This window comes from Polyodon spathula, chromosome 7 (assembly GCF_017654505.1).
Source record: "Polyodon spathula isolate WHYD16114869_AA chromosome 7, ASM1765450v1, whole genome shotgun sequence".
Lineage (NCBI taxonomy): Eukaryota > Metazoa > Chordata > Actinopteri > Acipenseriformes > Polyodontidae > Polyodon > Polyodon spathula.
The window spans coordinates 31,308,640-31,334,458 of NC_054540.1; the positions used below are offsets into that span (position 1 = coordinate 31,308,640).

Here is a 25,819-nt window from a genome sequence, read left to right on the forward strand (position 1 = left end):
ATAATGTCAAATAAAACCTGCTGAATAATGTTACGATAACATTCATATCACATATATCACACACAAATGATGCTTGACCAACCAACTCTGCCTTCAAGAACGAGCAGTGAATCGGCAGGGGGTGGTCTTGAGGAGTCCCGATTCCTGCCACTGTTATCAAAAAGACCAGGAGCACATGAGAATATTATATATATATATATATATATATATATATATATATATATATATATATATATATATATATATATATATATGGCTTGGAAAAAAAACAACCTCTGATTGGTTAAACATGACCATGTGTATATATAGCATATACCATGGCTTGCATACTAATGAGCCGCTTCACACTGAATAAATCACTATGTGCCACTACATTTTAAATTCTATGACAAACTGCAAAAAATGAGTAACATTCCACCTATTTAATATATCTGGGGATCACACTCCAGATAACTGGTACAACAGCAACTTTCTGAGTGAAGACAGCAGTCCACCTGAAAAACACATTTAAAAATAAATAATAAGTGCACCAGCAGCTGTCAAGAGTAGACACATAATAGTAGATGACCAGTATTCAGTCTCCAGTTTTATAATGCTGAGTTTTGAAATCTCTGCTCACACCGAGTTTAAAACCAGCAGTAATGTATTCCTGTCAGTCATGAAAACTTTTAGAAGAGCAGATAAAGACAAGGCCAGACACCACTCTCGAATTACCGGCCTGGATTTGAAGCATCTGCGGGAAACTGAGGTACTGTCCCCTTACACCACGGTCAGATTGGTGTGGCAAGTCTGGTTCAATCTTCAACTTAATATGGCCTGACGTGGACAAGAGGGTGTCCAAAAACAAACAAAAACATTTTTTGAGATCGGAAAAATTGAAAAAGCAAGTACATTTTTTTTCTTAAAAAAATAAACCCTAAACAAGGCAAAGAAAAAAACGGCTGCTGTCATTACTTTGGAAAATCTCTTAATTCACATGACATTTATTTGATTTAGGATTTTTTATTTTTTTGGAAAATTCAAGTCATGTAAAACAACAATTTAATTACCGGTACATACAGTGCTGTGTTCTAGAAGACAAAGGCAAAATTCAACAGTGTCCCAGGTGTAAATACAGGACTGTTTACATTATAACACTGAGCACAGTTCAGGATGTTTAATATTTTGCCCTCACAGTGCGGTTAAAGGGAGCCTGGTTGTTTTTCCACTGCACAGCCAAGCCGTACTACTGATTGTCACATGCAACGAAAGATGTTGTTATTAATTATTGTTATCAATTCAGTTTGCCAAAAGATGTGCAAACAAATGGTGTTCAAAAATTAGCCTGTTTATAACACTCACCCCTATATAACACTCACCCTTTTATAACACTCACCCCTTTATAACACTCACCCCTTTATAACACCTGTTCCTTTAGAACACTTGCCCCTTGTATAACACTCACCCCTTTACAACACTCACCCCTTTATAACACTTGCGCCTTGTATAACACTCACCCATTTATAAAACTCACCCCTTCATAATACTCGCCCCTTTATAACATTCACCCCTTATAACACTCACCCCTTGTATAACAATCGCCCCTTTATAACACTCTTAACACTCTTTACATACTTAGCGGGCTAAGTTCCATCAAAATATTACACACAAACGACAACATTCCTCCGCCATGGAGAGCAACCGCAGAGAAAAGGTGTTAAAACCAAGCCTCGCCCAGGACAACTGGAAGCTGCTAGAGACTGGAAAATGCTGGCAGATGTTGGTCAACGGCTTATTTTTTTCACCTGAGATTGCCACCACTAACCTTCGACTAGATATTGTCTTGTGGTCTGGATCAGCACACCTTGTCACCTGGTAGAGTTAACAGTGCCATGGGAGGATGCCGTAGATGAGGCGCATGAGAGGAAGAAACTGCGGTATGCTCAACTAGCCACTGACGCGGAACAGCGAGGCTGGAGAGTCCGGGTTTACCCAGTAGAGGTTGGTTGTCAAGGATTTGTGGCACACTCTACAACCCAGTTTCTGAGACACATCGGATTCAGTGGACAAGAGTTGTGTCGCACAGTGAAGAACTTATTTGAAGCAGCAGAGAGGAGAAGCAACTGGGTTTGGTTGAGATGGAACAATTCTGGTTGGGGATCTCAAGCACAACAGAAAGAAAGAAACGCTGATGTACAGGTAAGTAAGTTGGGTTGAGTTGAGTGGAGGATGGAGGGGGGTAATGCTAAGATGCCAGAATCACTGTCGAGCCCTCTTGATGTGTTGTGGGCTAGTCGATGAAACACCAAGGATGGAAGATGCCCACTTGAAGACCCCAGAGATTGTCCCTACTTAGCTCAATCCAGACGGTTGTCATGCTGATGCGCTAGGGAGACTGCCATGTCGTTGATCCCCAGAGCCAGCATCGCAGCAATTGTGTGTGCTGATGCACTGGGGAGGCAAAATAAGCTGATCTCTGGAGCCAGCATTACAGCATTTTGCAACCAGCATACTATTTATTTACTGTTTGTTTGTTTGGCCCTTGTGCCCTTTTTGTTTAGTATTTTTGTATAAATATTTATTTTACTTATTATTCAATAAATGCGCTGAGAGCTCTTGTGTTTCGGTTTTTACCCCGTCATACCTTGTTTTGACTTGCTTCCTGAACCTGACATCACAGCCTACACGCCACACAAAGCCATCTGTGAGTTATGCTCAAGCGTCATTCATTCCTTTCTCCAAAAATTAAGGAGGTACAATACAATTTTGGTTTCTGTGTAATAAAATGGTCATATACTGTTATGATACAATTAAATATATATTTGAGTTTCTTATAATAACAGTTTATATTGATTTCTAATATTTGGCAAAAAAGAGTAAAAGCTATTCAAAGAATTTTTTTTTTACCTAAATTCGTACCTAAATTCTGAACATAATAGGAGGGTGTGACAGGGAGCCACGCCCCTTTGTATTAACGTGCACTATATTATTTGTATTATTACTACTATTTTCATTATAATTACGGCTGTTTTGTTTTGATAATATAACTATCTGTATTGGCTTTATTATTGTGAGTTGTTGTTATTATTGTTTTGTGTATTTATTTGTGCAATGCATTGTTGTTATGATTTGGGTATGTGTATTTAAGTAAATATTATGATGAACTGTATTATTTTGGGTTAGTTGGCAAGGATGGGGGTAACTCCCTTTCCTAACTGAACGATTGTGGAATGTGACAGGAGGCTAAGAGTTAAGTGATTGCCAATTGTGTAATTAACTCCTAGCCACCTGCTATATAAGAACCCAGCTCCACGTGGGTAACAGTAGAGCATAGTTAGGAGAGAGCTGGAGAAGCTGAAAGAGTGGTTTGTAAACGATTGCTATCTACCCTTGAGAACCCGATCAGGTACTCGTTTTGTTTGATTTGTTCCTGTGTTGTGTTTTGAAACCCTTTTCTTTGGCCCTCGTGCCGTTTTGTTTTTTATTTGAAAAGTGCTTTGTTTTCATTTAATAAATACGCTGCTATGGCAGTTTAAGCCCTGCATTTTCATGTGTCTGTACTGCTTCCTGGCCTGTGACATCACCACTACCGCCACCCTGCCACTGTTAATGACAAACACACCAGTATTTATTATTGTACTGTAAATATTAAGTTGCTGAAGCAAGTTACCATTACTGTACACAACATTATATGTGCACGAACAGACATTTTGAAAAGAGCTTTGAAACATACTCTAAAGTTGTAAGTGTAAAAAGTTGTCTGGATGTTAACAATGAAAAGAAAAATTGTAGGTACGTTATTTAAACAGTTGTAGCAACACGTGGGGACATGTAATGCTATATTTTTTGGAACCCTGCTACTTACTCTTCAAGCTGCATTATAAAGTTAATAGCCAGAAAAAGTTAATTTTTTCCCACATTTGTTGAAGAAGAAAGTTTTGGCAACACAGCAGATGATGGTCAGAACAAAGGTGTTGACAAAAGCACTCGTATCAAACTACAACAAAGGAAATGGCTACAAAGCAGTGTCAAAAAATTATGGAATACTAAAATCCACAATCAGAGCATTAATCAAGAAGTACCACAGAACAAATTCAACAGAAATGTTTGAAAGAAGGAAAACATTACAGGTACAGCAGGTAGGAGAATTGTCCAAGCAGCTAAAAAATAATCCAAGATTAACAGCCAAGAGTTTAAAGAAAGAGTTAGAAGCATCAGGCATAACAGTGCACAAAAAGAACTGTACAAAGGCATCTGAACACAGAAGAGTTGAATGCACTGCTGCAAACGAAATTAATAAAACAAAGTGTCTAAAATTTGCCAAGAAATATGAACATGTATCTGAAGCATTCTTCAACAAAATTCTCTGGTCTGATGAAATCAAAATATAACTTCTACTCAAAAATGGACCACAGTATGTTTGGAGAACGAAAGGGAAAGCATTCAATGAAGAAAATCTTGTACCTACAGTTAAACATGGAGGTGGTTACATCATGATATACAGGGTGTTTCAGTAGTTCTGGGACTGGAGACATTCCTGTGATTGAAGGTTGAATGAATGCAGCCATGTACCAAACATACTACAAAGACATCATCTGCTTGGCTGACAGTTTGTCTTTTAACACGACAACGACCCAAAGTATATGGCTAAGTGAACTTGAAGACAATGAAGATAAAGGTTCTGGAATGGCCTTCACAAATCACCACATCTCAATCCAATAAAAAATGCTTTGGATAGATTTGAAAAAAGCTGCTGTCAAGCATTATGTATCCAGTATGTCTGAGCTGAAGGAAACATACAACACAGAATGGGCCTAGATTTCACCAAGAAAATGTAACATAGTGGTTAGGAATTATCATAAATATCTGAAAACTGTAATAAAAGCAAAAGGAGGACACACGAAGTAAGCAGGGGTGCCAACACATTTGCCATGAATGAATACTTTAAAGAAAATAAGAAACTAGACTAGTGTATTCTGGTCTTTACCGCCGATGTGCATGTGTTATGTTTGAATAAGAAGTTGTCTACTGGACAGCTGTCCCTGTGACTCATTGGGCCTGGCAATAATTTAATCAGAGTTTCAGGGGACAGATGCGGAATGAGCGTGCAGCCAGAGCCAAACCTCACATAGTGTACCATGCCCTGCAGTGTAATTTGCCACCAGCTATATACAGTACATGCAGAAAGCTTATAAAAGGATGACTGCTGGAAAAAAAAGAACCAAAAAAATGAATTTAGCAGTCTGTCCTCTGACAAGCTGAGGAAAAGTTTGTACATTGTGTTGTCTTTGGACCTCATCAACTTATGTTGCGTTTTGAAGCAGAATTTATTTACTCTACCAAACTCTCTCAAGAGCAGGTTTTGTAGTAGTCTTAAGGCTCAATACTACAGCTATGGTCAAAAGTTTTGCATCACCTAGGATTTTAGGATTGAGACATATATATATATATATATATATATATATATATATATATATATATATATATATATATATATATATACACACACACACACACACACATATATATATATATATATATATATATATATATATATATATATATATGAACATAATTTAACATCATGTAATCAAATAAACTACAAATGATAGCGCCAAAGTCTCCGAAAGCCATAATAGTGGTACATATTTCATGTTCGAAATGACACATTTTTTCTATTTTTCATTAACTATATGGAAAACTACAAAGCGGTATGTAATTCAATGTTAACGTAACGCCATTCAGCAAGTTTATTTGGCTTTATGAAGCAAAATGTGTTGATTCTATAGGGTGATGAAGCTTTTGGCCATAGCTGTACACTATCGATTCACCGTTGCCATGAAAACGGTATATTGACTGACAGGTTTGAAAGTTGTACTCACATGATCCCTTTGACTGTGTGAAAGGGTTATGACAGTATTATACAGGCATAGATTATGCAAGGCAGGTCAATAGCGGCATTTGTGGGTGAAAGAGGTTTTAGATTTATAATGTAGATTTACTGCTGTAAAGATCTTCATGCCAAGTGTAAGTGAGTATTTTGTACCTAAAACTGTCTGAATAATGTTTGGTGCCTCTGCGTGTGGTAAAATTACCAAAGGTCAAATTACCTCATGTCACACTGAATACACTTTCACACATAACTACAGCACTGCTTACTCATTTGGGACGAAATTTGGTTTGTCAACTTTATAACAAAAAGTGTCTGTTATTGTATGTTACCGGCATGCTTGTTGTAATACTCTACTTGAATACATCAGTTTCAGCCCTTTCCATTTCTAACACACCTTTGGGCACTGCTTTAATGGGATAATTTGTTTTAAAATAGAAGCAGTAAGTATCCAGAAACAGTGTGCAAAATGGCTAAGAAGTTATTTTTTAAACCAACTGCCAAGTCTGAGTCCCAAGTACACAAAAAAGGCCTCAAATCCATCTTGCTTCAGGCGAGATGTTCAACTATATACATGCTGTAGTTCTGTAACTGTTGACTCACATATCATTCTTAAAGCTGACTAATCTCCAGTCTACTACTGTTTTCATTCAAGCTTCATGGCCTGTTGCTATGAAAACATATTTGGGACAAATTACAGACCAAGTTGTGGTAATTGAGGTTTGCAGCTAGAAAAATTAGTCCAGCAGTATTCCTGTTCAATAAAATAATATTGTTTTAGCAGAACCTATTTCTGAGACCTTTGGAAAGTATTATATAAACATTTTTTTTTATAGTGTGTACATAACAGAACAACAAATTGGAAACACCTTTCATAAGACTGTAAGTAAGGTGTAGGGTCACCATGGTTTAGCCTGGACAGCACTGACGTAAACGAATGTCTTTGTGGAGGGATACATGCACACTCATCAGTGAATATTGAGTGTTTGTTCTCCAGAATCTCTCAAAGAGTTGTCACTTTTGAGCTGATTGTAAATCACCAGTAATTTGTGCAGTCTTGGATACAGCACTGGGAGTGGCTACAATAATCCCTCTATCATTGTTTTGTATTGCAAATGAGTAGGTCGTGTGGAAAATGGCCCACCAGTTTTCGTATTGAAGGTGTTTGAATTTTTTTTTTTTTTTTAATCCCTGTAAATATCACACAAGAGGAAACAGAAAGCAAAAAACTGCAGCCTCCTTAGTGGATAACACTTTCCACAAACTAGAAAGGAATACACACATACCCCAGCAAGAATTTAAAAAATGTATTCCCAGTTTAAGACTTGTCATAGCCCTATACAGAAGATGCCCTTTAAACTAAAAGCAGAAATGGCCTTGGCTTTTCTTAATCAAGCTGCATGACCCACTAAGGACATCTGGTATATTACATGTAAAATATCACAAAGCGTGTTTAAACTATGGCTGATACGAATCTAAGATCTAAAAACAAACACATGTCAATACACATTCCATACTAAATATTTAAAGTAAATATACACTTTAGGTACCCAAGTCAATTACCAGGGCAATTATGTGCAACTGCCCTGATTGCTTCCTACAGTTCTCACACTTATAAGCATTGTGGTATAGGTTATTGCTGTTTCAGCAAGGAACCTTTTTCTATTGTATGATAACTGTATAATACCTAAAGTACAAAAAAAAAAACTAATAAAGCTATTATGAACCCAATGCTTACAGTACTTGGTGGTTTGTAGTATGTGTATTTTATGCCCCCCATTGGAAATATGACTTGCTATGTGTGTGACGTGACTTCAGGCATCTTCTATGGCGACCACAATCCTTTGATTTCAATCCAATTAAACATGTTTGGGATTAATTTGAACAATGCCTCCTCTTCCTACCTCTCTGCATTAAATGCAAGGACAAACCTCACGACACAATGATTTAGATAAACAAACCTTATTGATGAGGTATGCAAAGCAATGACTTTATTGATGAGGTATGCGCAGCAATGAACATAAACAAACAATCTGTCATAACACCTACTTGGATCGAAGTTCCCCTACCTGGCAGATGGACAAGGCAGGAGATCCCCCCATAGAACAATACTTAGGATTTTAAAGTAGGAGATAGGAGTGAGTGGTGGGTTATGAAAGAACGAATGTGAAAGGAAGGTTGAGTAAACAGGTTGTTTATACTAGCTGTAATTATTGACTTTGGATTCATTAGATAATATGATTAAATTAGATGAACTGATAATTGTGTAGGAGTTTGTCCATCCTCCTGAACTAAAGTTGTAAACTAAATTAAATACTTATGAATAATACTTATTAATTAACTTATTAAGTAACACCAGGTAAGACTCCTTCCAGCACCTAGTGTAGTGCTATGTCATGTCAAGGCTCTGATCAAGACAAACAGTGGCCCAACCCAATGTTAAGTACACGCCCTAACAAAGTGGCCAGACTTTTAGCAACAAACAGTGATTCCCAAGATATTGTCTTTAAATAAGCCAGAACTTTTGTGTAAATCACCATGTCCCTCCATACCTTCTGAATACCTATAACAGGTTTCATCACAAGTGAATGAGCTGTTCTTAAGAAATAGCTCACAATGTAAATGTCTAAATATTTCTGGGCGCCTCCACTATATCATCAGTGTGGAGTAACAACGGACAACAGAATAAACTAGCATCATTCTTCCACTGGCTGTCTTAACTCTACACCATCCTATACCATAACCGCTACAGCCAGAGAAGTGGACATTGTAAAAATGCTTTCTGCACACATGTGTAGTAGGCATAAAAGAAACTGCAACATAAAGATGTGTAACACTTTCATACTGTGTAAATTATACTAAACATCAAAGACCAATTTATTGTATGTTTTGTTGAGTAAATATACAGCATCTGAAAATGCTTTGCTGATTGAGAAAAGGTTAGATTAGTTAAGTATATCACATATAGCAGGGTCCTTCGTGTGCTCCTTTAATATTGAGACACCCGCTCAGGAAAGTGCACTTGTAGGGTAGAATCTACATTAACCCACCGTCAAGGTCTCTGATACAGGAAACTACCAGTATAGTTCAGTTTAGTTCAATAGTTCACAATACATTTATTGTAAATTGCCACTAACCTGCTTGGCCAAGGTGCATAGTCTGGTACATAGACACTATTTTTGGGAGGACAGTAACTTGTGAATTAATAGGGTATATTGGTGGGTAACTTAAAAATCGTAGGTAGCCTGCCACTGTTTTACATGGAGAGTCTGAAAAGTCTAATAGGGTTTTTTAAACTTGTTTTTGCTTTCCTAGTCACGGCAAGCAGATGGCTCATGTTCAATGGCCTCAACCACAGTTATTTATTCATGTTTAATTTTGTGTATTTCTACAAATTGCAGTTGGCAGAAACACTCAACGTACTGTTTTATTCTCAATATGAGCCCCAATGCATTCAAACATAACATAAACTAGGCCTGCATAGCTGACAAACCTTGGGTTACCAGACTTCCAGAACATCAACGAAACATGTAACACTATTTATGCTAATGTAACAGTTATAGGTAATCTTTAAATGGTTAACCAAGGGGTAGAAGTTATAATAATTAGAAAGTTTAAATATTATTTATTGTTAAAAACTGAAAGTGAAACCAAGTACAATGTTTAAAAGTAAATCAATAAAAGTTTGTCATATAGTGTTTCCTGGACGGAATGCTTTGACAGTAGTACAGTTCCAGCCTCGGTAATAAAAAGAGTGAGTGGCTTGTTGTGATGTATTCACGCTGGAAAAGTCATCTGAGGACTCCCCGCCCAGGGCTCAAAATTAACGCTGGCCATGCGGCAATTGCAGTGGGTGCTCTACTTAATTGCCGCAGTTCCCCTCAAAATGTACGTCTATTTTCGTCCATTGTGGCCACAGTGCCCTTTCAGCTACAGCAACTAGAGAGACGCCTGTATAAAGATAGTGTTTGGGTTCAAGAACATGATTATGTGACTTATGTGGTTAAGTCACACCAATTCCATACACAACACTTGTGTCAATAATTAGGAATGTGCGAAGAAGCTGGTCTATAAAGGAAACAAAGCTAGCATATCACAGGTTTTAAACTGAAACACAAGAGGGACGGTATCAATCTGATTAAACACGAATGTCTGGAAGTCCAGAGATGCTGCATTAACACCAGCAGAATACAGCAACATGCAGCAGTTGTGATGGTGACCAAACATGTGCAAGCACTATTGTGTAAAATTTTTTGCTTAAGTTGAAACATTGCATTCAAGAAATTTAGAACAAGAACAACGAAAAATAAAAATACACTTAATGTTAGTGTGTTTCATAGGTGCCATTAACAAAATGCCCTGAAAACTTAAAATAAAGAAATAATTATAACGAAGGGCTAAAACGCAGCAAAAGGTCAATAATATTAATACAACATTTTTAAAAAACGTAAATGAAAAGGTTACCGTAGCAAGCTGAAAGCATTTTATTTTTGTGAACTCCACCAATAAGCCAATGTTGTCTTTCGCCACTCAAAACACACATGCCTAGATAAAGTTTTGAGTTAACACAAACAGATTTTGATCATTTGTTACATCTTAGCGGCCGTACATATCTATCCCAGATATGCTTGCTTATTACATTGTTTACCTTCAGCTGTGATAATATCGGTTGTCTTGACTCTTGACGGTAATTTAAGATGTTACAATAATGAAAAAATAAATGTAGCGTGGGTTTTGTACTAAAGCATTTTAAGAACGGTGACAGCAGAACACATATAAATAATTGGGACTGCAATTAGGAAGTGTACTGCTAGGAAAAAATATACTATAATAATAACAAAAAAATATAATGAGCTTTGCATATGAATCCTTAGCAAAATTACACAGCGTCCTATACTTTGGCCTTGACTTCAGTTTAGTGTCCTTGGTGTCCTCTACAAATGTATTGAACTGAAGGCCATTTTGGCCTTGTCCTTTTTGTTAGCCAATTTAGAGCCTTGCCCTCCCATCCAGTAAGCGCACATTGACAGGTTGCTTATTCTTACATTGTTTACCAATGTATTTGGGAAATTCTACTTTTATCTTGTTAATGTATAAGTTTACAATGTTTATAAATGTGTGGACATTTTATTGTGCAGCGCTTTATGAAAGGCGCAAACGTGCAGGAACAGATTTGATGTGTTCAGTCCATCTAGTGCCCGTCAAGATTCCAAACAAAAATGAACTACACAGACAAGCACGATGAGCTTCTATTAACTATTAACTATTCTTATTACCTCCATCTCCAATCCCATTCTCTACTCACCGAACACACAACCCCGAGTGGGTGAAAACATGTTGCTTTTATGCAGCTGTACCGAGACTCGATTGCTAATCAATCATTCAGTTGGAGCCGTGGTACAACTGCACGTGAATTAATAAAGTGCAATTCCCCGTGCTCACATTTTATTACGTTTTACTTGCACATGAAGTGTTGTGCAATCCTTGTGCCTAAATACAAATATACATTTTAGACACTAGTGTTACACAGACCCGTTTATATCCCGTGTACCAATGACTATACAGCAACGTTAACACACAACATATAACACAAAATATACACAGGGGCAGGCACTTTGCCACACACACATACAGGATTATTCTTCTCATACACCACCGTCCTATGAAATGCATCTGTATTGAACAGTATCCTTAATATTCATTGTTATCAATTTTTAACCTCTATTTTCTCCCAGATTTTGCTTTTCTTAATTTTAGTCCTCTAGGTGTAGTAGTACTTGAAAATACTAGCAGTGCCATTAACGTTTGATGTATGTATTGTAAACAGGTGCATACACTTTTAAGTTTTGTTACAGTTAGCATAGTATTAAAATGCTTCAGCAGTTCAATAATGTGATAACACCTATTTAAATCAGGTCCAATGTTCACATTTGATTGGACACTTTTAAGTCTTTTGCTTCCAGGAGAAACCATTACATTTGTTTTAAATTGATTATCAATTCTCTTCTGAGTTATTATATTTCTGTACATGACTAAGGGGTTTCAGCATACATAAACTCTTTTTAGTCATTTAGATAAGTGACTTGTACTGTGTATGTGCAATTTTCAAACGTGTAAGTTTAGGTGCTTTGTGGAACTTAAAGAACAGATCAATGCAGTCAACTCCGGCTTTTGTGTGTCTACACTGAAGAAAAACTGAGCTGGGAATAGTTTCTCTTGTGTAAACACAACAGGGAGCAAAGCCGATTCAATTCCTGGATTCATTTTGCTCAAGTGTGAAAACAGTATTAGAAATGAGCAGTGGCCTGCTATTCTTTAAATGAACAGGGTTCTAGAATTTGAGCAATCAGACTCCTGCCAAATCTTAAAAATAACAAGTCTTTTTTATGCTGAACATTATTTTTTATGCAGTGTTATTGTTTATTCTTTTAATTTGTTATTTTATTTACTCAGCTATTTTCACCAACTCGGCCGACATGATGTCATCAGAACAGATCTTTTTGATTTAAAATGCATAAGCCTATTGAATACTGATGGTAGCTTTGAAACCACTTGCAGAAATATGAACAGCAGACACCTTCCAAAAAGCAATAGGCTTTTGAGAAAACTTAAAAGGAATGCATTTAGAAATATACCTGTAGACAAACAGGGGATTATAACAATCCTGATAATGAAGTGAATTTCGCATTGTATAAAACTTGACCTGAATTTTCAAAGCTTGTACACTCCTGATAGAACCAATCTGTTTTTACTGGTGTATGGTCTCAAAGACTACAGCACCTGCAGTTCAGGTGTACTAACATTTGAGCAATGGAAAAGTATAGAAGCAGGAGGAGCCAACAGGGTTGAAGCGTTGTGCATGCCTTTTCTTTCTTTCTAAAATCGAGAAGCACAGAAAATGGCCAAATAGCAAGGATGCTCCAAGCATGATTACTACTCAAATTTGGAGCAACAGAACTCACAATTCTCTCAAAATAAACAGAGGGAAAGATAAAAACATGAAGAAGCTGTAAAGAAATACTGTTTACATACAAATATTATTATTTTTTATGGGTCAAATCTATGCAGTCGACTTCCTTTCCAAAACTACACCTTGTTGATTGACCAATGTATTTGCATCCCCTAAAATTAGTTGTATGCACAAACTTGAGTCCTCTTTAAAACATTCTAGCCATTCTGAAAACTTATTACAGTTGCTATTTCAAACATTTCCTCCCTAAACTTTGAATGTGTGAAAACAAGTATGTTTAGCATTGTGACTGGATAAATAGACTTCTCAAAGTAGTAAAAAATAACCACTAATTTGAAAAATGTAAATGTACATCACAGCTAAGCATGGTAGTACTTGTATCCAAGTCTGCTGACTGGTGTATGTACCATTACATGTATCAGTACTGGCAGTTAAGTACCACGTTGATCTTCAGTGGCAATGCAGTGGAACTACAATGGCATGGGATTGGTTCTGTACTTGGGTACCATATCCGGTGCCGTGCCAAAGGTGCTCCAGGCTCAGTTTGAGGACTCCCTGAACTACATTTTAGGGGGGCTGAGGGCTAATTCATTGGCTAGCTCATGCCCACTCTGGAGACCTGCAAAACCATGACACAATTCATTAAAAATGGACAGTCTCTGCTTATGAACGCTGGAACACTCTCAGCACTGTTCCCAGTGCCTCTGTCCCTCACCTTCATGAGCACTATATTCCAGATGTGGCTGTTGTGATTACAGGAGCTCAGAAGAGCTTGGTTTACTCAGCATGGATGCTGACGCTATGCATTGCCATACCAAACACACTGCCACTCACCTACTCGTAGCTCCTGTCCGAACACTGTCTTCTCTCCCAGTGCGGAGCAGTTCCACCGGCCGTATCGGAACTGGTACTGACACTCATTGATGCCCAGCTGCGCACCTTCCCCGATCACGATGATGGCATCAGGCCGGCTCTGGCAGATTGCCCGCTGTCGAGGGGCCAGGCCAGGGATCTTATTGCAGATGATGTTGGCACCTAAAGCCACCACGGAGGACAGAGCTCTAGACCAGAAAAAAGACAAGGATATCAGATAGGCCAGAGACACTTCAGAGAGTGGTGAGGGTATGGATTAGGTTACCTCGTCATGTTGCTGACGTTGAATCATTAAGTCCCTTTAAGACCTACATTTACAAAGTTTTGAGGTCAGTCAGCTGCTAGGAACAAGATGAGCATTGATGGGCTTCCTTTCGTTTGTAAATGTTCATATGTTCGTACTACTTTTTTTCCATTTTCCAAACCAAATAACTGTAAGTTGACTTCCTCAGTCTCTGATTTTTTGATGTTATAGAAGTACAACAGATGCCGCTTATTAACAACCTCTCGGTTACCAGCAAAAAGTTGTCAGTCACCAAAAAGCCAATAAGCGAAAAGCCTGTTTTCAAGTGTATTTACATGGAACTACGATATATACTGTAGTTGTACAAATGTGGCACTGAAATACATGTCTTTTAAATGTTACAGTGTTAAAAAATTAACATGAGAAACATGAAATACCCAAACATAGAACTGTTATACTTCACGTGTGTGTAAAACAAAAAAAAAAAAGTAGCAGGCTTAAATAGTACTACACAACGATGTACTATAATTCTTCTTACAATGAGTAGAGTAAACATAACAAAAAATGTGTTGTACTTACAATCAATTCTAAAGAATACAGTTTTAAAATAATAAATTGTCTAACGTTGTCTGTTTTTTTACAATGTACTACCTCCGCTGTAGCCAGTTTCAAAGCCACGATTCTGCCGCAGTCTGCCAGAAATACGCAGTTGTGAAATCAGTGTGTTATAAAAGCTGCATGAAGCATGCACATACATCATGCAAGTGCGCTCTGTAGCACTGGCAATTAGTAATAAAGTTGTCAATAAGCGGCATGCATTTGCTAATATTAGAATTCCATTAACATTAAAGTGTATGGGACAGGATTGGTTCCTGGGAAAATGTTGTTAATAACCGAAGGTTGTCTTGATCAGGGTTGCTAATAACCGGTATCTACTGCACCTGGTAGTGTTTCAGGAAGTCTAATTATTTTGTATTTTTTAATCTTTTTTATTAAAGTAAATTATATACAGTAGTGTTCAAAAGTTTATAAACAGCAAATGATTAATTATAGCAAGACTAGGGGTGCTGATTGTATTGCCCATGTTTCCTCACTCAGGCCCCTTAGTTTCCACAATGCCTGATATCTCTGAATATATAATCATCTCCTCATTAACAAGATGCTTAATATTTAATAAGCAAGCCATCTCACAAGCAGAATGGTACCCTAAAATGTTCTCTTTTGTCTAGGAAAACAGTAAAACTGGGAATGGGGAGTTTGTTGCCAGATAACTTCACTCAGACTGCTTTCTCATTAAATATCTCGGTATTCCTGAATAGAAAATCATCTCCTCTTTAAAAAAATATGCAAGAGATTTTAACGAACAGTCTCTCCCGCAAGTGTTGTGGTACCCCAAATATGATCCATTTACTACCAATGCGGAATGCCTGGGTGTGACATTTTCTCTTCATTTTACCCTCAAAAATGTGTTTCTAGCTAAGGACTGCCAAGGACGGCACTGTATTGAATATTGTAGCTGTCTTGGCAGTAAATTCAGAACAAATGCTCTAGCCAGTCATTCAGCATTGTTAGTAAATTAATCATATTTGGAGTACCACTGAATTTGTAAGACGGATTGCTCAATAAAAGTCTTAGCATCTTTAGAGGAGACAATTATCTATTCAGGGATACCAATATATTTATTGAGAAAGTAGTCTGTGTGAAGTTAAGCTGCAACCATTCTACTTGTGAGATGTCTTGCTCATTAAAATATTTAGCATGTTTTTAAAGAAGAGATGATATCTATTCAGTGATACCAGGGTATTTAATAAGTAAATGGTCTGAGTGAGGAAACATGGGCAATATAATCCCCACCCCAAGTCTTGCTGTAAATATACACACACACACACACACACACACACACACACACACACACACACACACACACACACACATACACACACATAGAACAAAAATATAAACGCAACATGTAAAATGTTGGTCCCATGTTTCATGAGCTGAAACAAAAGATCCCAGAAATTTTCCATACGCACAAAAAGCTTATTTCTCTCAAATTTTGTGCACAAATTTGTTTGCATCCCTGTTAGTAAGAAATTCTCCTTTGCCAAGATAATCCATCTGCCTGACAGGTGTGGCATAACAAGAAGCTTATTAAACGGCATGAACATTACACGGGTGCACCTTGTGCTGGGGACAATAAAAGGCCACTCTAAAATGTGAAGTTTTGTCACACAACACAATGCCACAGATGTCTCAAGTTTTGAGGGAGCGTGCAATTGGCATGCTGACTGCAGGAATGTGCACCAGAGCTGTTGCCAGAGAACTGAATGTTAATTTCTCTACCATAAGCCGCCTCCAACATCATTTTAGAGAATTTGCACATCCGGCTTCTTCACCTGCGGGATCATCTGAGACCAGCCACCCGGATAGCTGATTAAACTGTGGGTTTGAACAACCAAAGAATTTCTGCACAAACTGTCAGAAACCGTCTCAGGGAAGCTCATCTGCGTGCTCGTCGTCCTCACCAGGGTCTTGACCTGACTGCAGTTCGGCGTCATAACTGACTTCAGTGGGCAAATGCTCACCTTCGATGGCCACTGGCACACTGGAGAAGTGTGCTCTTCACGGATGAATCCCGGTTTCAACTGTACCGGGCAGACGGCAGACAGCGTGTATGGTGTCGTGTGGGCGAGCGGTTTGCTGATGTCAACGTTGTGCCCCATGGTAGTGGGGTTATGGTATGGGCAGACATAAACTACGGACAACGAACACAATTGCATTTTATCGATGGCAATTTGAATGCACAGAGATACCATGACAAGACCCTGAGGCCCATTGTCATGCCATTCATCCGCCACCATCACCTCATCTTTCAGCATGATAATGCACAGCCCCATGTCACAAGGATCTGTACATAATTCCTGGAAGCTGATGTCCCAGTTCTTCCATGGCCTGCATATTCACCAGACATATCACCCATTGAGCATATTTGGGATGGTCTGGGTCAACATGTACAACAGCATATTCCAGTTCCCGCCAATATCCAGAAACTTCGCGCATCCATTGAAGAGGAGTGGGACAACATTCCATAGGCCACAATCAACAGCTTGATCAACTCTATGCGAAGCAGACCTGTAGTGCTGCATGAGGCAAATGGTGGTCACACCAGATACTGACTGGTTTTCTGATCCACGCCCCTACCTTTTTTTTTTTTTAAGGTATCTGTGACCAACAGATGCATATCTGTATTCCCAGTCATGTGAAATCCATAGATTAGGGCCTAATGAATTTATTTCAATTGACTGATTTCCTTATATTAACTGTAACTCAGTAAAATCTTTGAAATTGTTGCACATTGCCATAACCCACTATTTTCTTTAATGACATTTCAACCTGTGCCATCTGATCTGAGAGTAGGGTTGCCAACTTTACATGTCGAATACATTGCAGTTTAGAGAGGTGAGTTAAAAAACCTGACATGTGTTAAGTGTCCCGAGATTCTGGAACCTGTTGACAACCCTATCTGAGAGCTATGAGGAAAAAATTATTGTGATGAGTGACCCGAATCTCCCTGTGAACTAAAATCCACGTTGATTTAAATTCACTGTGTGTGTAACACATATCAAAATAGGCTAAAAAATAGTTTAAAAAATATTTTCTAAAACACAGCAGTTCCCAAAAGGTTTAACTTGTATTGGCACATTATAATAACATAACATTTAATTTACTAAAGCATATTGTTCAACAACGCCTTGCACATCTGACAGTTGTAAAGTTACAAAATATATATATATTTCTGTGCACCAATTTTTTTTATTTATCTCTGTATGATCTCTAGAGCACGTTTCAAGACAAAGCAACAAAGCACAAAAGTCTACAACAGTTTGCTGTTACTATATATTACAGGTACCACCAGTAATTTATGTAGTTGAGAGGGATATATCTATATATATTCTTTTGTGGTCCTACGTCAGACCAGGTCCGACATTATAATTTTTCCTTTCTGGTCCGATGTCGGACCCTGTCAAAAAGAGATCAAACACAGGTCTCTAGTCGTTTTTTCTCTGGAAAGAGCTGAGAAAACCTTTCAATGGCTGAGTGAGACCGATGGGAGCCAAGAGAAGCCGAAAAAAAAAGGGGCGGATCTTAGCAATACACGTAGCCCCTGCACTACAGACATAACGAGACATAAACAATGCATCCAGCGCTCAAAGAATATCACAGACATTTGCAGAGCTTTTTGAGATGTTATAGTAATAAAATAATGACTTGGATCGCATTATTGAGGATTTTTTTTTTTTTTAACTAAGCATATAATGGTGCAAGCACTGGGAAGGGGCCACGTTTGAGAGGTCAGATCTTTTGATTAATCAAGCTATCGTCCTTAAACTTGTACACACAGTACTGCCCTTCAAGTTTAATAATGTACATTATCAACATGCAGTATTATCTATTCATGGTCATGGGTGTTAATGGGATGCAGGCAGATAGGTCTTTCTAGGAGAGTTTGAGTCACCTTTTTTTGAGATATTATTTATTTTTAAATGTTTCTGAAAATAACATAACAAAGAAGTAAAATGGGTGACTTACGCTGTTCTAAAAAGATCTGCATTTTCACTTAAACACAAGCACTGTGAACGTACATATTTAGAAATGTTAGATGAGGGGTCCCCGAGGGGCTCATCCAGTTAAAGCGCTGCCGCTGGGAGCGCAGGATGATTCATACAGCTTGGATGACGGCAGTTTGCTTCCAAGTAGTGCAAAGAGGCCTGACTTTGCTGGGGACCCCGAGGGGGGCGTCACATTGGTCCTGATGCTCCCAGGGTGGGGACTGCTTCTCAACATTGCACAACTGCGAACCCTACTGGCGAGATACCAAGCACATTCCGAGTGGATAAAAAGCAGGGCTGATCTCTGCTCTCCGGGATCGGTAGCCTGCCCACCTCTGCACTGGATTGCTCAGAGCTATTCTGGCTTTTCAGGCTTGTAAATTCGGAGGATGCTGACACTTCCTCAGATCGTCCGTACTGTGTGGGGACTCGCTGCGGTGAAGAGGAATTTTCCCAAAACAACCTGACTATATTGGAAAGATCACTAAACTCAGTTCAAAGAGTGCACGTACTGGTTAAAATATGTGTATGCGTGTATTGGATTGTAGCCAGATCAATTTGAAATGTCTATATGAGACTAGGAGTGTATGATAAAAGTTTGCAAAATAAAAGATAGTTATCATATTCACCATGTAGAATGTGACAGGCAGAGATGGGTGGATGCACATGATTAGACAAAACTGTGAAAGAGAAATGCTGACGTGACATTTCGAGTACAAGCATGTTTCAGTCAAAAAGCAACATTACAGTTATCACTAGAATTACAAATTGCCCTTCTGTTATCACTGTAACATTGGCAAATATATAAAAATTGTTCATACTGCAGAAGCATATGTACAATAGTAAAAAATAAAATTCCCCTCAGCATCTGAAAAAGCTTTATGAAAACTTTTGCAGTTGTGTCCTCCTACTCCAGGACTAGTATTCATTTTAACCAACATGACATTGAATTAATACTATGGGTTTTTTTTGTGTTTTTTTTAATCACATGGTTGCAGGAGAATACAATTGTGCATTTTCTGTGTTGTTTTAAATCCCTTAGGAACATTTGCTAGAGGTAACATTAAAATGACCTTACATCAATTCTTTTTTTTTTTATTCTATGGTTGGAGTAGTACATCAGAGGTAATTTGTTTTGGCCTCGCCCAGTCCTCCTAGGTTCTGAGGCTGAAATGTGTTTACTTTGCAAGAGCAGAGTGATGTCTCATCATTTTAATGTTCAAACTGCATCAAAAAGCACTTGCATACAATGATGGTAAACCTTTTTTTTTTTTTGTTAAACTATCAGATCTATAAGTATTCCCTTTAAGCCTATGAAACATGAGGCAACCTTCAGGCTCCTTTTTCTGTCAATGTTTTTAAAAAAATGACTACTGGCGAGCTAAAGTAACAGCAACAAAAAGTGTTATGATTTTGTGTCAGTATAAACAAACAGCCATCAGAAAAAAAGTTCCTCCTATTTCATGGACTTTACAGTCATGCTGAGGGTGTGTTGGCTGTTAAAAACTGAACCAGAATGGTTGAAAGCGGAAAAAAGGATGCTATTAAGTTTGACCTGAATTTCTAAAAAGATGGGATATATCTATTAGGTTTTAATTTCATAGTTCAGTAATGAGCTTGTTCCATATAAGTGCTTTTCAAACCTTGTCCAAATTTGTTTCAAACAAAATTCAAATATTTGTTTTAAACATGTACAGTTTTCCAGGACACACAAGAAAGCACTCACATTGACAGCCACTGGGAATGGGAACACTGTGAAGCCACAGTGATTGCTCTAGAGCTTATGTTTATCAGAAAAACTTCACTGCATATTATGAAAAAAATGGATTCTGTTAGATTATGTTTAATTTCCTAACTGTTTAAATTTGGAATGTTGGTAAACACTCAGATAGCTTAAAACAAGAAGCACACTAAAATAAATGACTTTTGAAACTTTATATATTTTTACATATAGAAATGCACAAACTGTCTGAAGTTCATAACCTAAAGCCCCTTTCAAATTGACACTCCTGGTTACCCAGGTCACAATCCTGACTATTGTGTGAAACCATGTATCTAGGTCGCACCCGGGTTGACCCAGGTCCCAGCAACCCACCTCAGGATGTGGGTTGAAACTATTTGACCTGGGTTGAGCAAGACAAAATGCACGACAGCCTTTCTTAAGCCGACGAAATAACAAACAGGCACGCCTGCGTGAAGGCTTCACTTCCGCAAGGAACTTTTGTTTATTCTGTTTAGCCATATTTATGTTGATTGAGACACAGCATGAGTCAGATTGCAGTAGGTATGAATAAACATTTGCTTTATTCAGCATTTTGGCCTGACAGTTCAATCCAGAGAAGCTTGGATGGAAGCGTCTGTAACGGGCTGCTTCCAGGGCATTGATACAAGTGTTGTGCATTTGAGTCTGGGTAGGTTCAGACCTGGGTACAGCAAGCCAGTGTGAATGGGGCTTTACTATTTAAAGGGCCCTATTTTAATAAAAAATTGACTAGACCCAGAGTTGTATGATGGACAGTCTTTAAAATGGGCATTTCCTAGAAATTGGTCTAATTTTAGCCATCAAACATGCAATCTGACAGTAAAACAATTGGCACATAAAATATTATCTAGGTAAAAGTGGTTACCTACTGTATATAGAGAGAGCATCACACAGCAGAACTACAGAACATCTGAGATATTATTGTCATAGTCTTTCTTGTTTTGGCCAGCAACATAACATACAGTAGCATTCTTAAAATTTTAGTTAACCATGCTCATCTTAATACACGATCCGGTATTACATGAATACTCATGACAGCTCAGTTATACTGTGAAAATATCACCACTTTAGATATTCAGCAGGTCTTAACCCTCCTATATGTTCAGAATGTATGTACTGTATGTCTGTTAGGTTTCGGGTCAAACTGAACTGGAGCAATTTCAAACAAATTGAAACAGTCGATCAAATATTTTTTCTTTGCACAGCTTTTACTCTTTTATGTTAAAATAAAATGTCATCTATTTTTTCTATGTCTCTCCCCTCCCACCTTACTCCACCTTCCCCCACTGTCACCTTCCCCCTTAACCACTGCTCTCTCGCCCTGTCCTTGCCTCCACCGCTCTCCCACCTCCCTCCTTCTCCCAACTCTGTAGACTCTGCTACCTCCACCCTCTTCTCCTCCCTCAGATCTTCCTATCTTTCCCCCTTTGACCCCATCGTCCCCTCCCGTATCTCTACCTGTCTGTCTGTTATCTCCTCCTGGATTGCACTCACATCCCCTCAAACTCAACCTCTCTAAATGCAACCTCCTTTTCTTCCCCTCAGGGGCCTGGGCCCACCCATTTTGCTCATGGGCCCACCCAGTTATGGAATGATGGACAATTAAAAACATTTCATACCAAACCATATGAGACTGTAATCCGCTGCGGTGAGTCTAGCTCATCCTCGTGGTTCAAAAAATATATCCTTCCCACCCACCTCAGTACTGTTGTCATGGTTATGAAAAAAAGATTGGTGATTGGACAGCTGAGATATGAGATCTTGCTTCTTTGATACCATAGTATCAAAATTAAGCGCGTCGGCCGGAAACATACAGGAACTTTTCTTTTATTGCAAGGCATGCAAGCAACCAGCTTTTGCAGCTGCTGTTTAGTTATTTATACTGTATAAATGGGTAATTGTATGTACAAAATAACATGTTATCTTGTAACAATTGTAAGTCACCCTGGATAAGGGTGTCTGCTAAGAAATATAACAATACAGAACGTTTAGCCAAGTTTGCAGCTAACCAGAGCTATATTTGTGTCTTACGCCTTATCTATGTCCCGACAAATTTTGTAAAAAGAAAATGAACCGACGATCAACAAATGCACCAGTAATGTAAATACCTGCTTTTAATTTTAACAATTTGAATTCAGTTGACTGATGCAGCTGAGATGTACTGTATGTTATGCTCAACTCATGCCTCTATTCCTGTTTTATTTTTGTTCACATATAACTAACACTTTTCTAAAGCTCAAAGGGAAGAATTATCATTCACTTTTAGTCACTGTATGATAGCTTTTTAAATTTAAGCTCACTTTGGGAAGTCGAATACACTTTTGAGAGTGTTTGTCAGAAAATTTTCTTTACGTGTGGTATTGACTTTGAATTTGTGCTGCTTTGTCTGTTGGTGGTAAATCAGACTTCCGACTGTCAAAATGTTTTGGTACAGTGTGTGTTCTTGGAGAATATGGTACTATTTCTCACAGTACAGAGCAGTGGTCCTCAAAGTAATTTGGGCACAGGCATAAATTGATCTTACTTGGCTGTTTGAGGGCACACTGACTATTGCATAGGTCCTTATAATAAGAGTTTTAGTGGGAGTTATTCTTGGCTCACTCTGATAAGGCCAAGTCTCAGGAAATAATTATGCGTGCTGTGCTTATTCTTTAAATAATTTATATAAAATACGCAATGCAAATATTTTTAAATAGCATGTTTACACAGATAACCATGAATAAACTAAATAGTGTCTCGCTTTTGTTTCAATTTGGCAAATTTGTCAACACTACTATGTTTTAAAGATCCCTCATCTCCAGTACAATTATTCAGAGAAAGTGGATTTGTAACTAAATATACTTTGGTGTTTTCCTTCTCTGGTGAAATATAAAAAATATAGAGAGAAAATTAAATTCTAAATACTGAAATGTATTATTTTTCTCAATAACAGTCGGCAAAATGCAGTGCTTATCCGGCATATTAACACCCCGCCTCTGCTTAGAATTGATTGGACAGTTGTCAGATCTGTCACTTTCCCATTGGCTACTCAATTGCCTTTAATTTTCTTGAATGGCCTCTGTGTGCTTATGATTGGACAGCTGCATAAAACTTGGCAGAAATTTGACTCTCCTATTGGTTAAACTTATTGTCAGTACCTGCAACTGAAACAGACACAGTTTATGTCCCACCCAGCTAACTTATGATTGGGCTACCTCTGAGACAATGCAGATATTCAATTGATTGATCGTATCGCAGAGGCCCTTCAGGAAAAAAAAAATACCACGTACGTACAAGCACAGCATAAGCAAGCAGCACTGTCAACAGACTACTGTGAAGCTTTTGTTGGAAAATGTGTTAAAGCTTTCTTTATTTTTCCACGCTACGACCTGCCAGAAATGTGTTCACGAACTATAATTTAAGAACAGTTGCCATTAGCACGACGGCCTGGCTTCGTGGGCACGAATTTGCCCGTGGGCACCACTTTGAGGACCACTGGTAGAGTGTCCTCAGTACACATATCAGTAATTACGTCATTATGTTTACGTCATTAAGTCAGAAACGGCCCGTCCGAGAAAATTTGGGGCCTGGCCAGGAATTAAATCTTCCTCCTCCTATGATCTCTCTATCTCCATTCCTCAGCCAAGAACCTCAGAGTAACCCTCCTACTCCCAGCACATTTCCACTCTAGCGCGCACCTGCCATTTCTTCCTGAGCAACATACAAAGAATCCGACCATTCCTCATCAACTACTCCACACAACTCCTCGTCTAGGCCCTGGTACTGTCCCACCTAGACCACTGCAACTCCCTCCTGGCTGGTCTCCCTGCATCCACCACCCGTCCACTCCAGCTCATCCAGAACTCTCTGCCTCACTTCTCCCACGCTGCACCACTGCTCCGCTCACTCCACGGGCTCCTGATCACCGCTGGCATCCAGTTCAAGACTCTTGTACTCGCCTACCAGACTGCACCCAGCTACCTCCAGACCCTCATCTCTCCTTACACCCTCATCCGACCTCTCTGCTCCACCTGCACTAGAAGACTGGCTGTACCTCCTCTACACTCCCCTGCCTCCAGAGCCCGCTCCTTCCCCACCCTCGCCCTGCAGTCAGGACTGCCCAGGATGTCAGGACTGCCCAGTCCCTGGTCACATTCCAGTGCCTCCTCAAGACGAATCTCTTCAGACAACACCTGTTAAAACTCAACTCTTTCCTTCTGGACTTTACTGCACTTATCTGCTCCCTATTTTACTGTATTTAATCCTGCATTTAGCTCAATCTGTAGTATCTTGTATTTCACTTGCACTCATATCTAACCCTGATGTAACTATCAACACTGTTATCTGCTCTTGAACTGCCCTGATATCAAATCGTACTGTGTTTTGTATTTGCTCATATTAGGACTGAAGTCACTGTATTTTGTATCTTGCTATTTTGTTTGTAATTGTACTGTAATTCTTGATATTTATTTTTGTATATAACTGTAAGTTGTCCTGGGTAAGGAAGCCTGTTAATAAATAAATAATAATAATAATAATAATAATAATAATAATAATAATAATAATATGACCATTTTATTATGCAGAAACTAAAATTGTATTGTATCTCTTTAATATTTGGAGAAAGTAATGAATGAAGCTTGAGCATAGTGCAGAATTTCAAGTATGTAAAAATAACATCTTTTCATGAAGTACTATTTATAACCATGGCACATTCAATTTCATTGACAGTTCTTTGTAAGTGTCCCAAAAAATGTGAATATATCCACAAACAGGACATAAAGTACTGTATATACTTGTGACAAAACAAAACATAATTTCTGTCCAGGAAGACTGATATGTATTATCAGGTTCCTTTTAAATGCGTGTCATTCAATGATTTCATGTCTATGCTGTACTATATTATTTTTAAGGCTTCATATAGCAGAACGTATACCAGGCCCAGAGCCATGTAATGTACACTGATGCACAATGAAAAAGCAACAGATCACATTGCATATTACAGAAGGTAGACATATGATGCTTGCATAGATACTTCCTGCATTTTACAGAAGTAATGTTTGTCTTATTGTCATTGCTTGAAGGGCAAAAGTTGCCCTGGCTTCCCCTGCTTGAACATTCTGGATTTGAGCAATTGCTGCAGGTGCTCTAGACATGTTACTAGTGCCTTGCCCAACATCTCCAGGAAAATTATATGTCGATACAGTTTGCCAGCATTCCACATTGGAATCAATCCAAAGGACAAAAGTATTGTATGCCGACATATCAACTATATTGTAGAAGATGACCAGTGGCTAGCGGGCAGTCTGTTTACAGGTGTAGGTTGCTGTTGCTAGGGATGGGCATTTTTGTATATTTTAATAATCGAAAACGTGTAATTTGCTAAAGGATTAAAATATTATACAGTGCGATTAGAAAACAAGTTTACCACATCAACGCACCATAACTCATGTGGTAAACTTACTTTCTAATCACCTGGTACATTACATCAATATGCAACTGGCTAAAAATA

General features: G+C 38.3%; 1 protein-coding gene across 2 annotated transcripts in view; it reads right to left on the minus strand.

Annotated features, from left to right (window-relative positions):
• The window catches only part of LOC121318524 (protein Wnt-7b), a 61,819-nt gene that overhangs the window by 16,839 nt on the left and 19,161 nt on the right, over positions 1–25,819 (minus strand). For both annotated transcript variants that reach the window (XM_041255280.1, XM_041255281.1), the window contains exon 2: positions 13,674–13,900. In XM_041255280.1, the coding sequence (XP_041111214.1) occupies positions 13,674–13,900 (227 nt within the window). The remainder of the gene's footprint in view (positions 1–13,673; positions 13,901–25,819) is intronic.